General features: G+C 34.2%; 1 protein-coding gene across 3 annotated transcripts in view; it reads left to right on the top strand.

Annotated features, from left to right (window-relative positions):
- LOC108755700 (diacylglycerol kinase 1) overlaps positions 1-15,757 on the top strand; it is a 97,495-nt gene extending 81,738 nt beyond the window's left edge. The window contains exons 5-17 of one of the 3 annotated variants that reach the window (XM_018498882.1): positions 1,013-1,174; positions 6,343-6,465; positions 7,288-7,337; positions 9,025-9,099; positions 9,283-9,520; positions 9,704-9,909; positions 10,445-10,618; positions 11,314-11,605; positions 11,978-12,102; positions 13,037-13,321; positions 13,762-13,963; positions 14,088-14,269; positions 14,888-15,757. In XM_018498882.1, coding sequence (XP_018354384.1) covers positions 1,013-1,174; positions 6,343-6,465; positions 7,288-7,337; positions 9,025-9,099; positions 9,283-9,520; positions 9,704-9,909; positions 10,445-10,618; positions 11,314-11,605; positions 11,978-12,102; positions 13,037-13,321; positions 13,762-13,963; positions 14,088-14,269; positions 14,888-14,977 — 2,204 coding nt within the window. In that variant the 3' untranslated portion in view covers positions 14,978-15,757. The remainder of the gene's footprint in view (positions 1-1,012; positions 1,175-6,342; positions 6,466-7,287; positions 7,338-9,024; positions 9,100-9,282; positions 9,521-9,703; positions 9,910-10,444; positions 10,619-11,313; positions 11,606-11,977; positions 12,103-13,036; positions 13,322-13,761; positions 13,964-14,087; positions 14,270-14,887) is intronic. The other 2 variants (XM_018498881.1, XM_018498883.1) reach the window with 2 other exon arrangements.
- The last annotated feature ends 381 nt before the right edge of the window (positions 15,758-16,138 follow it).

Genomic DNA, 16,138 nt, shown 5'->3' with positions numbered 1-16,138 from the left:
ATTATTTTACTTATATAAAAACTATTTTTTTTTTTTTTAATAATTATATAAATTGTAATGACACGTAAAATTGTAACACAATTGGCTCTGTTGAAGAAGTGACCAACACAAAATGGCCACTGTATCAATACTATTTTAATACAATATTTAATATTTTTCTTCTCAATTTGTACCGGCAGCGCTCGGGCCTTCCGTTTCTCAGGCTATATTTTTACGGTAAACGAATACTCTTGTGACAAAATAGGTCAGAAGCAGGCAAAACGAAAATGACAATTCCAACGGTTGGAATATTTTTTACCCTGCATCACATATCGATGTGTATGCAGTTGTTTGCTTTGAAATGGCGGACGAATAACAATCGATCCGACCAAAGAAGCTTTGAATGAAGACTCCTTGAAGCCCGACGGTACCATTCGTTAAAATAAATTCGCTCTAAATATCGATTCTCGATTCTTTACCAAGTTGATCTATAGAGACATTGTACAAATATACATGGTGCACGTATTTATCTCTCGTGAATATATTTTTAATTCCTGAACATAACATTGTAGACGATATAGTATTTATCAGGAAAAAACAGAGAAAGATGTTTGCTTATTTAATTCAGAAATGGAGTAATTCTTAATGTAACTTATCGCTCTTAAACGCGAGAAATCAAGAACTCCATATAAACAAATGTCCCCTAAAATCTTTGGAGTGGAATCTAATTCTAAAGAATGACAATTGAATCGATATTGAAAAAGAATTACTCAATTGACAATTTTTAAGGGTGAAATTTCACTCTTTAGAGTTTAAACTTCTACTTCAAAGATTTTCGAGAGTACATTTCTCGGGAGACACAAAATATAGCCTTCGAGAACATTAGATGTCCAGATCGGATAATGAATATTTAACCAACGAATCTTTCAAAGCGCGCTGCACCACGTCTTGCATATAGAAGATCAACTTGCGAAGCTGATCGATCATGTTGTTTGTTTTTCTTGTATTTCACGCAATCACATGGACGATTCAGGAAGCGTGCATCCGATGTTAACGGTCACCCATACGTCGTACAGCTGTCACGATGTGCTAGAGAAGAAGAGCACAGACAGCAGTCCAAGTCAAAGCCAAATGTCGCGTAATTCATCCAGGAAGTCGAACAATTCCCTTCTTGTCAACAACGGGAAATTGGAAGGTAGGGGCAATCGCTGAATCCAATACATATACGGTACATTGAGCGCAATACTGTTCGCAAACACGAAATTCTATTTTACCATCGAGATTATTGCAGAAATGAATTTCCACTCAGATTTTTTTATACCCTCTTTCCCGCTGTAGCGTTAATCTTTCCCTCATATTTTTCCATCTATCCTTCTTTGTTTATTAACCTGGAAATTCTTTTTCTCTGTATTAACTAAATCTCGATATACGCGCGCGCGATTCCTTTTAACGGGCCTCGGTTCGCTATATTCTTTGGATATAATCCCCACCTGCGCTCTCCTCTCTTTCATTTTAGATACTTGAAGCTTACGTTCGTAGAAGCTCTCGATAAAGAATCGGTTCTTCGTGATCGAGAGCTTCTTCTCGAGAAATACCCTGCATTAAAGTTCCTCGAACAGCTGTGTATGGCTTTACGCGAATGCGGAATTAAAGGATGTTAGATCGTACCGCTTAAAAGATTTCTCATCCAGCGCACGTGAACTCGCGTATCCGTGAAATAGTGCACAACGCAGAATTCATTTTTGTCAAAGAAATCGCGCTGTAGCGCAATGACAAAGAGTCCATTTTAGTCGCCATCGATCTTACAGGCGCGTAAGCTCTTTTCCTCTCTCTCTCTCTCTCTCCCTCCTTCTTCTTCTTCTCTTCTCTTTCCCAAACAAAACCTGAGATCGTAAATGCTGCGATAAATTATGGAGGAACGTGACATCTCTTTCAGGAGTGTACTTCACCATATCGGAACGAGTCAGCGTAATAAAAGTAAAAAAAAAAAAAAAAAAAAAAAATAGCGACTACAATACCAGTGCCGATATACCTTTTATACGATATCAACTCAGCCCATCTCCTTGCTTCATTATGCATTTCCGCGAGTATTTTGTCATGGCGTTTCGCGCTATTTTTATCCATACATGTCTTACATCTTATTTAATACATATTTCATGACTTCGTCATTAGAAATATTACTGATAGAAAAAAAAAAAATCGTATTCAATAATTAATCTTATTTTAAAATTCAATCATAAAACTCGATAATTTCGTTGGAAGACTCAAAATCAAGGAGCGATTAGTTTTGTCAATTTTCCAGCGCGTAATATGTGTCAAAATGTAATTTATTTAAATTACTCGAGCGAGACATCAACAGGCGGTGTTTATGTCTGCTCTAAATGAAGACGCACTGGTAAGTGACAGAAATAATCATGCTTACGTTATGGATTTAAGGGAAATATTTATTCACGTCTGCGGCGATCGTGCCATCGATCGCGCGGTATAAACTTGCGCATCTTCACCGGGGATACAGGAGGGAAAATGGAGATTGCTATTTTAAATTCTGGTTTTACATGACAATCTACGTACGACGAGAGACGAAAGACGGGTTGATTTTCACGAAATGTCATGACGTACTGGAGATTGTGTACGCGATTGAGAAAACTCAATCCGGGTTCTATTTCCGAGTCTGTTTAAAGAAACGGGGGTCTGATCTTATCATCTCTTTACACATGAAACACACCGTGGAACACATGCGTTTCCGCGTTGGAACACATCATTGGAGGTGTTGAAAGATCGTGTGTTAAAGTCTTCCGCGCCCCTCTTGGAGTACACGTGTGCTCTTGGTACTCGTGAAAATGCAAAGAAAACATCAAATATGATCTGAAAATAGAGGATATGTGACGAATCAATGTTCCGATAGCGTTATGGTACCCTCGAGCCATTTTGAAATTATTGCTGAGCTGAGGTAAGCTGAACTACAGACTCGATCTCGTCTTTTATGAATCAGAAGATGAATAGTTGCCTCCAGGTGCTCGCTTCGTAATAAAAAGGATCGTAAAATACATCATGTGAAAAACATATGAAGAGGATAGGAATAGAAAACGGAAAATATTTCTACGATCGATGTATATGCAAATAATCGATCCGAATACATAATAACGAAATTCAACGATCCCGCACTATCAATGATAAAAGTCCTATACAAATTTAAGTATTTCTATCTTCCATATATATCTCTATAGTTTTGAATAGGTATCCTGGCTAGGATAATATTTTCCGTAATAAGTTATTTAAGATACTTATTAGCATCATTTATTAATTTAGCGATCAATTTAATTTGTGATATTATATTCAGCTCCAGTTTATAATTGCATTTTAACTTCGACAGTAATATCGGCGCGTAGTTTATATAATTAAAAAACATATTTAAAATTTATATATATATACACACACACACATTATGGTACCAAGATGTAGCTTCAATCGTGTTAGTTCTTCTTTATTTAATTTGTTCTATATTTTTATTAATCTGCTATCAAATGTCTTGAAATAAAATCTTACTTTAAAGAGTGAAAAAGAGAGTAAAATTGAACCAGTCTTGAAAAAGAGTAGCTCAGTTTCCAATCTTTAAGAGTGAGGTTTCACTGTTAATCTCTACAGAGGTTTTAAAGAGTGTATTTTCGGCATTTTTCTAAGAATTGACAATTGTGCTACCCCCGAATGCGAAAAGTATAAAAAAAATACCGTTAAAAATAAAACAGACTTGACGTCACTGCGTAGTGCGTGCTGTCTTAATTAATGAACTACTAATCTACTACCGTATCGATCCCGAATAGCACAGAGTGGGACATTGCGCGTTTCAAATTATTCGCGCGGCATACGGGCGAGTTTGCGTAGCTCATGCACACGTGCCAATGTCACCAAAATAGCTGTGCCGCCGGTATCATCCGGTGCAAATGACGTCACGAGTGTGGGAGAGAATGATACCAGGTTCCTGAGGCTATGTCTCAGTGACTCTTGAGTCGCAAGAGAAGCAACAAGTGCTAAATCATTAATCGCACGTCAACGCGCCACTCAACTCGGGTTAATCTTATTATTTGATTCTGATTAATAATTAAACGATACAAGAGGATCAGATAATCCGGTCTAGAGAGACCAATTTCCTCTTTTTTACATCGTTTTTAATAGTGAAAAATGGTCCAGTTACCAAACGTATCGGGAGTGAAGTTGAAGGAAGGTGAGATAAGTTTCACACATGGCTCTTTCGAAGATTCGATTATTATATTATATTTATACCGAGATAATCTCCACACTGTGCGTACACAATTACAAGCGACGTACGCAAATACATTTTTAATTCACGTGTTATGCGCTAATACGACAATCAATTTATTCACGCGAAATCAACGCTAAATCAAATAATTCATGCTATAATCCGCAAATAATAATTAGTTTAATTCAATGAAGCCGCTAATGATTATATCATAGATTTTCATTAAAACAGGATGCAAAGTCAAACATTGCGTATGATTATGAAATTACGTCCAATAAATTTTGATATAAACTGAAGAGAAAAAAAAGTATTTCACTGCTTGAAATGTAGATAATATGGATATTACATGGACATTTATGTATATTCTCTAAAACTTGTTAGAGTGAAAGCTCAGTCTTAAAAATGAAATTGAAAATTAAATCGCTCCTTCTCAAGATTGGCTCAATTTTCATACTTCAAAGTGAAATTCCACTCTAAAGAGTTTAGAGCAATAGAAAATAATTTAGTAGATTGATTTAAAGTTTCAGCTGAATGTTACGGTGATTAATCATACGTATGCAATCGATCAGAACGTCGCGTCGCCGTCGCCGAACAATTTTTTCCCTAAGTTATGAGTTTTTCGCGATTTTCACTTGGAATAAATTGAATTGTTCTAGCGTAAAAAAATATACGATCTCGCACGGATAAAGCGCATGATTGCGTTAGTTAGCGCGACGCATCGTCTCGTGCGAAAGTTTATTTTTAACTTATTCATCGTCATGCAAAATTATTCCTGCGAGACACGCGATGTCATCTAAAAATAAGACCAAAGAATCCGAACCATTGGAAAATCGTATGCTAATTCCTCTATTAATGGAAAATATATAATTATGAATTCATGGGACGTATTCAAAGTTAGAAATCTTTCGGGATAAGATTATATATATATATATATATGTATCTTTGTATATGTAGATAATATCGATCTCTTGTTTCTTAATAAATTGTGTTTGAAAGTGAAATTAATGCTAAATTGACTGTTATCGAAATAATATTATAACATTTATAATACGATTTCAAAAGCGATGTGATATTAATAAGTTTATTTCCTCATCCGATAGAAACGCAAAATGTATCTTGTATCAATTTTCTATTGTCACTTTTCCATTTTATCGCGAGCAAGAGATTTGCTTTTGCGTGCTTTTTTTTTTATTTTCGAACTGCGAATTCGTCGATATTAATTTCAGTTTCCCGGCAATTCAAATTTCGAAATCGTGATAATACGCAAGAATAAATTTTATCGACAGCGATCCAATCGATAGACAGTTGTATTGATTCATGCAGAACTACATAGCGATTTGGATATAAATAGGCGATTCAGAAATACGGGCTAGACGTCGTCGACCTGTCTCGAGTCGCGACTAAACTCTATAACAATCTATTATGACAAATCCAATTCATCGCTTATACATATTGACAATCGCGCTGCTTCGCACGAAGCAACAGGTCCTTTAAACTTTTAGATACAATTACTCCAGTCCATATGAATGTTTATCTAAAAATACGGTTTGACCATCCCTTCGAAATCGCGAATTTTCCGTTTACTTTAACGCCAGAATGTATAGTGAATTTTCTACGAAATATGGAATAGATCCATCATATTGCAAGTCTGGCGATTCTCACTTTATCCGATATCCAGATACTTTAACGGACTTTTCCATGAAATGCGACGTTAAGAAAAATCCATTTAAACGATGAAAATTCAGTTTAACTTCTTGGGAATGAAAATAGTTAGTTATGATAATTTCTACAATTTTATTCGCGATAGCATACTGATCAATTAAAAAATCATGTCCTTAATATTTGAAAAATTAAATTAAAATAATTTCGTTATAAAAATTAATACTATAATATAATGTAATTAATAATATAACTTAATATATTGTAATATATAAATTATTTGATATTTAATGTATTTTAGGATGCATTACATTTCAGCTTCTAAAATATTTATCTGTAAATTTATGAATTATGATCTAGTTATTTGACAATATTGCATTAACGATATGCTTATTGATCAGCAATTGTAAATTAGTGAGATCTCAAATTAGATTTCTGTTTTCCAGAGATGAGACATCTTGTCAGGAAGCAAAGCACAATAGACGTTCAGTCCGTTAAAGTCAGCCTCAAAGACATCGTTTGTTATCTCTCTCTCTTGGAAGCCGGCAGACCGGAAGACAAACTGGAATGTAAGTAATTGCCACAAAACAACGATTATATCTTGAAATTCACGAAACTCCCATTAACTTTCATACCGAATAATTCGAGGGGATGATCGACGATGCTTTGAAACAGACCCGGCATTGTTTTCTGTAGCCGGGATCGATGCTATAACGATTACATGGTTGTTTCCTGTATAATCAAAAAACATGTCCGCGCATAAATCTCGTATGTTTTTAGAAGAGCGTTATCAGAGCGATATTTCACGTGCGCGTACACAGTAAAAAATTGTTTCGCGAAGTGTATACAATATCATCATGAATATCTCCGGGCTTGAAAATTCAGACTGTAATCTTCTAAAAAAAAAAAAAAATCACCCATTTGCTTTTCAGTATAGATAGAGTTTATTAGACTTTTTCATATGTATACCTCCTTTGAAAAACATTTGAAGGTATTTTCATAAAAAAAAGGAAAAGGCAATAAAAAATATTATTTGAAAAATATTGAAATAATAGTTACGTTAAAATAACAAGAGCTGAAGAAGTTAAATCCTTTTACGTAAACATGTTTTTCTATCTACGAAATTTTATTTTATTGCAAAATGCTAATTAATCAAATATTTTGCCCTCGGAGAGAAATATTGAAGTAACACATATGAGAAAAAAAAAAAAGAAACGAGAATGATAGACGTACCTATAAAATTTATGAGAGGACTCGCGTGTCGGCCGGCAGTCCTTCTCGATTTTCTGCTACAGTTGTTACAAGTCCATTCCGCGTGGACTTGTAGTGCAGCTGCAACTTGTTGCGCGGCAATTTCGTCTTGTGTTAACTCGGATAATCCTTTTTTTCAGTCATGTTCCGGCTGTATGATACGGATGGGAATGGCGTCCTTGATACGAACGTGAGTAAAGAATCATCATTATCAGTTAATGCGGATCACGCACAAGCAGAGAACACGTGTAACGCTGTCTTACAATGTTGCTTGTACTAGACAGAAATGTCATTAATTGTCCCATATATTCCCCATAGCAAAGAAAGTCACATTCACATCACAAGACTTATAATAGTAACGGACAAATTGCAATGTAACTGTGAGATTATCAAAAGATCACAGTGTGACATCACATTAATACCTTAATGTATATACATGTATCATAGTGACAGTGAAGTGCAATTTTTATCACAGCTTCATTAATAATGATGTCACAGCTTAATTCATGATGAATGTCATAGTTTTGTCATACCTGTGACAAAAGCGGACATTCATATACGTTCATCATGACTGTTGTGATATTACTGTGACTTTTGCTGAGGGATATATTGTGGCGTATATATTAAATACGATTTCAATATATTGTCATAGATTAAATACCAAATAAATGCCGTGTCGTCGCGCAATGTTAAAATAATCACATTAATTAAGCAATCGATATGTGATACTCGACAAAAGGTGAAAAATAATTCTGATTCCAATTTACGCGAACGAAACCGACTTTTCCTCGGCGAAAATAGATTGACCTTTGTTGCTTAAGTAACAACAGCGGTATAGAATAGCTTCGGCTGATATTAATAGAAGAGATAAATACTTGTTCCATATTGTTAGCTGCACCCATAACAGACACGTCAATTGACATGTACCCTCTGCGATCCGTTACAACATGAATTACGTAGAACGAGTATAATTTCCGGTGCCTCGATGACGCGCATCATTGACCTCTTTGCAATTGAGTACCCGGAAAACCGTATCTAACTAATGTGTATTATTATTACTATTATTATTATTATTATTATGTGAAAACAGTCCATTTTATATCAATATTGTTTCATTATACGCTTATCGTACATCAATAAATAATGGAACACTAATAATAAACGTTATCATTATATGTATATTCATTAATCTCAGAATATAAGTTAAAATAATTAAGCGTCTACCCCCTAGAATTTTTACCGATCATTGGAATTCCGTCGTTTCGACATTGATTTTAAGATACCATGATAGTTGCGGAACAGCAAAATAAGTGTTTTACATTCGAAATTTATGGCAGCAGGTGTTCAATGCATTTGTCATTTGGGTGCGAGATATGCCTAGTGCATATTGATGCATATACATATATATAGAGCGGAGGTGCGATTTATGTGTTGACATGAAATTACGGCCAAGAAGGATGTCGGGAAAACGACGATCGCCCGTATAATGAGTTCCATGTTGAATAAATCATTGATATCGCGGTATACAAATTGTGCAGCCGATAAATATTCACGTTGCCGATAGCGGAAAAAGCAGATGAAAATATGCGGCGAAGCCATTGCTTTCATTGGCATCTATCTAGCTAGGGCAAATAAAAAGCCACGAAGAAAACACGGGTTTTTAATGAAAGATGAAAGATTACAGATTCGTATATGTATGATCGGATATATAAGGAAAAGGATGTATATTTGATATACATATACAAAATTTCAAAGAAAGGATGATCAATATTTCGATACATTGTACATAGTTTTAATAAAGGATACGCGTCATGGAGCATACGATATAACGGTTGTCCTTTACCGTTATTACTAATATTATTATTATGTGTATCTAGGAGATGGACTGTATCGTAAATCAAATGATGAATGTCGCGGAATATCTCGGCTGGGACGTCAGTGAGTTAAAGCCGGTAGGTAGGAATCAATCCTGCTTTCAGCAGACTCAGATTTTGAAGATTGATCGTCTTTCCATTACAATTCAATTAATAACTTTTCTGTTACGATTTACTATTATAAAATATCAAAGAAAAATTTTTCGAAAATAACTGACAATTATACGGAAGCAATACATAGAAAGTATAATTCCATTTTAGATTCTGCAAGATATGATGATAGAAATTGACTACGACGCAGATGGTACAGTTTCGCTAGAAGAATGGAAGAGAGGTGGCCTCACGACAATACCCCTGCTAGTTCTTCTGGGTTTGGATTCCCACGTGAAGGAAGACGGAAATCATCTGTGGAGGCTAAAACATTTCAGCAAACCCGCGTACTGCAATCTCTGTTTAAATATGTTGGTTGGCCTTGGCAAGAAAGGGCTATGTTGCGTCTGTGAGTAAGAAATCCTTATTGCTACTTCTACTTCGCGATACCAAAACTAGTTAAATTAGGAATAGCGATTGCAAAAACAGAATCGTATGAAGTACGTAACCACGAGCTCTAAAAACGAGCGCATTTTATTCAAAACCAACATTGTTAATCATCATTGAATAACAATCCTTTCTTTCGGGTTAGTTTGCAAATACACGGTACACGAGAGGTGCGTACAAAGAGCGCCAGCTTCCTGCATAGCCACATATGTTAAGAGTAAGAAGACACCTCAAACAATGGCTCATCATTGGGTCGAAGGTAATTGTCATGGAAAATGTTCCAAATGCAGAAAGACCATCAAGAGTTACAACGGCATTACCGGTTTACGCTGCAGATGGTGTCAATTAACCGTGAGTATTTTTTCCAAGTTGATATCAATGTAGAATACAACGTAATGTGTAAACATCTTGTAACACATATATTTAAAATTAATTATATTCATTATTCAAAATAAAGTTCGAAATATATTCGTAGTTATATGAGAAAAGAGAGAAAGAGAGTGACAGAGTGAGAAGAAAAAACAGAAAAAGAGAAATACATTTAAAGATGTCATAAAATAATTAATTTATTGATTAGATAAATATTCTAGAGACTACATCTCTCTCTCTCTCTCTCTCTCTCTCTCTCTCTCTCTCTCTCTCTCTGTCTTTAATTGTAAATTACTCAATGCATAAGATGATTTTTATATTAATTCTTTAATATAATTGATTAAATAATGCAGACAAAATTTAAGATGGTAAAAAATTTAAATACGTGCATTAAATATGCACATTAAATATGTATAAAAAAATATAAACAAATATATGTGTAAATTTTATTCGTTGAAGTAATAGTGTAATAGTATCCCTAACCGTTTATGTAAATATTTCCGCGGAAATATTGCAGTTACATAATAAATGTGCGTCACAAGTACGAGCAGAATGTACGCTCGGTGATCATGCGATACACATCCTTCCACCTACGGCAATTTGCCCTGTTGTACTCGAGAGACAAAGGTCATTGTCGAGGGACAACAAACGTGGTAGCAAACACTGTCAGGACAGCTCATCGGTCAGTTCCGTAAGTGCAATACATAATCATCCATATTAATTATCTCTTATTATTAAAAGTCCTCTCGTGAAGAAACAAATATAAAATACAATCTCATATCATATTCAGTCAAGGCGGTTCTTCGTGCTTAATAATACTTCTCGTGAATTTCGAGTTTAAATAAACTGCGTGATTATTTGTCCTAAATCAAAACTGGAATAGTAATATCGCATTGACAAGTAATTTAATATTATTGAAGCAAATAAGAATCTTAGATAGCTGTTAATAATTAGATGCCTATAAGCATTTTAAAAGCTGTAAATAATTAATGATATCACATACCTCGATGATCGAATTGGGAAATCGAATTGGCACGACTCGAGTTCAAATCTCGGCTGAGGTAATATTTTTCGCAAGAAATTATTTACAGTTTTTTAGATGTTTATTAGCATTAAATTATTTACAGCTTTCTAAGATGCTTGAGAAAATAAAAATTAAAATTAAGAGATTATGCTTTTAAACGGCATACTAACGAAATGTCGCATATTTTATATATATAACAAATAAATGCAATGAATCTAAAACAATAAAAATCAAAGAAAATAAAAAAGTAAATAACTTAAGGACTCTTGTTACCTTTGCAAAATATCAACAAAAATAACTGACAAAAGGCAATAAAAAGTGCGTGTTAAAACATATAATGATCATATTTGAATCTAAAATAGGGTGTTTTCCTGAGCTGCGGTAGTGGGTCGAATCAACAACCAGCTATGTCTTTTCAAATTACACCACCGGAAGGTACAACGCCGCTTTTGGTTTTTATAAATCCAAAATCGGGCGGTCGGCAAGGGGAGCGAATGTTACGGAAGTTTCAATACGTTTTAAATCCTCGGCAAGTTCACAATCTAGCAATCGGTGGGCCCATGCAGGGCCTGCAGATGTTTAAGGATGTGGAAAATTTTAACGTAATCTGTTGCGGCGGCGATGGAACAGTTGGCTGGGTTTTGGAAACTATGGGTATGTATCACGATTTAATTACGATGTGTGTATGCAATTAAATTTATACTGAAAACGCGAAAGTAAAATGAATAACATTGTACAACGACACGTAGAAGCTTTGTAATATATTTTGCAATATTGTGTGCTAATTGTTAACCGTGCGTGTATTAAATCTGATAATAGGTTTTTATCGACTGTATAGATCAACGAATAGCCTGGATTTTAATAAATCTTCCCTTATTAACCGATTTATGCATAATAAGTTCATCATTTCAATGTTGCTTTTCGGTACCGCTTATTAATTGATTACTAGTAATTTAACATTTGACGATAACGGCAACCGCATGTTGTAATTAATGTTGTAATCAATTTGATGACTATTTCATCCAGATCGTGTGCAATTCGAGAAACAACCTGCCGTTGGCGTTATACCTCTTGGTACAGGCAATGATCTTGCCAGATGCTTACGTTGGGGTGGTGGTTACGAAGGAGAAGCGATACACAAAGTACTTAAGGTAAAGCAAACAGTATATATTTTTAATATACGTTTCTATTCTATATATATTTTCTATATAACACACATACTTTAATATACGTTATAGATGAACTGAGAAGAATGTCTGGTTGAAAATGAACGAACCAAAAGATTTTGATTATATCAATCAGAATTCTGATTGTCTCAACTAGAATTCTAATAGATTTAATCGAAAAATTTTGATTCGTCCATTTTTAATTAAAATTTTAATTATATAATCTAACTAAACATTTTTCTCAGTACTCTAATTGATAAGAGAATACAACTAAATATCCTCTTCCTACTTTAATAAGCTTTGAATATGTTAAAATAAACACAAAAATAAGAAATTGTTTTATAATTGTTTTCTCGTATGTTAAGAAATGAAACCCCCTTCCTCCCTTTAAGAAAATCGGTTTTTTCTTTTTGAGTGATTCGTCAAAGATATAAAAAAAGTTTTAAATAAAAGTTGAATGGTCTCAAAAGTACTTTACAATAATGACAATAAATTTCTTTTAAACACAATTTTTTTATTTATAAAAAATAAAGAATTAAAAAGATTATTATTATTATTATTATTATTAGTATTAAATATTCTTGAACCTATTTAACTTTTCTTAACATATTTTTTAATATCTTTGACAGTTTATACGAATTATTTAATAAGAAGAATTGAGAGGAAAGGATTTTTTTCCAATGGAGAGTTTTTCATTCTCTTAACGTGCAGGAGAAAACACTTGTAAAAAAATATATTTTTTCTTTTTATCTATATTTTAACATATCTAAAGCTTAATTAAAATCGAAAAGTTGTGTTCCCTCATATTACGAGAAAATATCTTCTATTTTTATATCTCAGTAAAAAGTCGGATGTTTTATTATTTAACGTCGAATTATACCGTGGAAATTCGCTACATGAAAACCTTAACGATTCGCAGAAAATAGAAAAGGCGACACAAGTGATGATGGATCGCTGGCAAATAGAAGTGGATCAAAAGGACGAAAAAAAACCGAATCAGGATAGCATACCATATAATATCATTAATAATTATTTTTCGGTGGGCGTCGACGCCGCTATATGCGTGAAATTTCACATGGAGAGGGAAAAAAATCCCGAGAAATTTAATAGCAGAATGAAAAATAAACTGTGGTACTTCGAATACGCAACTACGGAGCAGTTCGCTGCTAGTTGTAAAAATCTTCACGAAGATCTCGAGATAATTGTGAGCATAGCTATATATGTATACTAAGAAAAAAATTTACTATATCTTAATACATATTTTTGTCAATAATACTTTAACTAAATATTTACTCAATAAAAAAAAAAGATCGTTAGATCAAATTAATAGTTTTTGTACTAAATAAATACATCTTTATATTTAATAAATATTTAGTTAGTATTATTCAAATAAATATTTATTAAAATTTTGTATATTTTTTTGTCAATATAATCCTTGATATATCATACGTATATGTAATTCATTCGGTTAATGGATCTGTATACCGAATAGAGCTGAAATATTCAAATACCAAGCGCAGAGCAAGAATTAATCATCCACTTCCGTTCTAACATCGTCCTAAATACGTACAGTCAAATCCGTAATCAATCAGTTCAAAGGAATCAATGGAATTCGTGACGCTACATGCATTTCATCGATTGCAGTGCGACGGTACGCCTCTGGATTTAGCGCACGGTCCATCTCTGCAAGGAGTCGCATTGCTAAACATTCCTTTCACTCACGGAGGTTCGAACCTCTGGGGCGAACATCACACGCGGCATCGTCTTGGCAAGCGAAAAAAGCGACCCGACAAAGAACTCAGTACAAGCAGCTTCAATTCCGTAGATCTCACGGCCGCTATTCAAGGTGAGCTCAACGCGCGAAATAATTAATCTTCCGATATAATATTCTCGCGCTTCGCAGAAAAACGTATGCAAATAGAATGCGAAGAAGCGTTTAGTAATATTCAGTACTTACCCACTATCCGCAGACATCGGGGACAATCTGATCGAGGTAATTGGTCTGGAGAACTGTTTGCACATGGGTCAAGTGAAGACTGGACTCCGACATTCCGGCCGAAGGTTGGCCCAGTGTAGCAGCGTCACTATCATCACGAGCAAACGATTCCCCATGCAAATCGATGGCGAACCTTGGATGCAGGGTCCTTGCACGGTGAGCTGAAATAAAACAATAACATTTGAATATTTATTCAAATGTGACAAAAATTTTCGGAACATGAGCCAATTTTTTTCTTCAAGATTTTATCAAACATTTTGTTGGAAGAAAATGAAATATTCTTTTCTCTTTTTAAATGTCTTAATAAATATATAATTTTATACTAGATTATCAAGACGTTCTGTGACTGTGCTGTTTGATTTATATAAATTTTATTTAGAATATATATAAATTCCAAGTTCATACATATTACTGAAAAAAGTCTGATAATAGCTACCAAATATATTTTTAGCGTATAATATTTTATAAATATTTAGTAAATATTAACAGAATAGTAATCAGACATTTGATAATAATTAGAAAAGTAAGATAAGATTTAGAAAAAAGTAGCTTTTAGCTAATTTTTAGTGTTATATTTGAACATTTGATTGAAATTATTTCACCAAAACTTTAGTAATTATCTAGATTTGATTGTTATAAAAGATTTCTTTTCAGTATATTACAATTATGAAATAATTAACACGTAATAATTATCTTTATATATTCATATTGATGTCTTCATATTTAAATTACAAATTAAATGAAAAGACTAAAAATATTTTTCCGGATTCACAGATTCGTATTACGCACAAAAATCAAGTACCGATGCTGATGGCACCACCGCCAGATAAGAGCAAGGGCTTCTTCCGATTCTTAAAGAGATGAACGCAGCAACTTTACACTTTTACCGAAGGAGGATGGATATTATCGAGTGAAAAGATCAATTCTGTCTTCACCCAGTCTTTGTCATTGTCTGGCACGTTTATTCCTCTTTATTACGGCGGAAATGTATCGGTTCCATCGTATATAGTCGCAGCTTCGATACACGTCTAAACGCGAAGAACGTGAGCGTCAACGCGCCTTAGGTATTCTTGTGTACAGTATTTTTCAAAATAAACGAAATTTTATGTCCTAGTCTTAGATCACGCCAAGCGGTAGGCTCGACCATCTTAAGCCTTTTTAACGTTAGAAATTGTTAATCCGTTTGTTTGCCCTTAACTGATAAAATATGGACATCAAACGGAAAGATATCAATTCTCCATGTACGATACGTATAATGTACGAAACGATAATAATTCTGTTGTTAAAGCTTAATGTCATCTTTCAGCTAGAAATTCGATAGATTTAATTTACGAATTTGTTTCAATTAAAGTATCTTTCAAATTTATCGAAAACAAAGCTCGTTAACACAAAGACGTCGTCTTTCCCGTTAAGGATCAAATTATCTCGCGCAAGTATCAGTCGCACAGCGAGTGCTTTCACGTTGCGAGTTTTGAGTCTACCGCTTCTTACATGCGGCAGCTCGACCGGCGCATGTAATTACGCAGCAAATAGACGACATAGATCGGTATTCATAGTCGATTCTTAAATTCAAGACCGTCTTAAGTACAGTCTTAAGATGTCACCAATCAGAGAGCCGAGCGCATTAGCGTCTTAAGACATTATTTAAGACGGTCTTGGAATAAGAATCGACTATGAATACCGACCATATTAACACGGCGAGTATTATGCGGCATCGTGCAAACGAGAGTGGAGTTGAAACTATTTCAACTTAATAAATAATGGATGTGGATACGATTCTTTCACGATCTATCGCCGAATAATTAGCGTCTCTAGCGTAGAAGGATGAACAAAGCAGATGGACTGGACTGGTCGATATTTTCGCTTGTGATACGTGATATATTCCTAATTCTGGTTCTCCTTTGCACGAATCCGTCCGTCAAACACGAGTTATATACCTTCCTCAATTAACTCTATAGGTTTTTTGTACCAAGGCTTAGCCGTAAACGCTTAATAAGGCATAAATCATGACTTATTTATTTATTT

This window comes from Trachymyrmex septentrionalis, unplaced genomic scaffold, assembly GCF_001594115.1.
Source record: "Trachymyrmex septentrionalis isolate Tsep2-gDNA-1 unplaced genomic scaffold, Tsep1.0 scaffold9, whole genome shotgun sequence".
Lineage (NCBI taxonomy): Eukaryota > Metazoa > Arthropoda > Insecta > Hymenoptera > Formicidae > Trachymyrmex > Trachymyrmex septentrionalis.
This window is presented reverse-complemented; position numbering and strand designations above follow the sequence as displayed.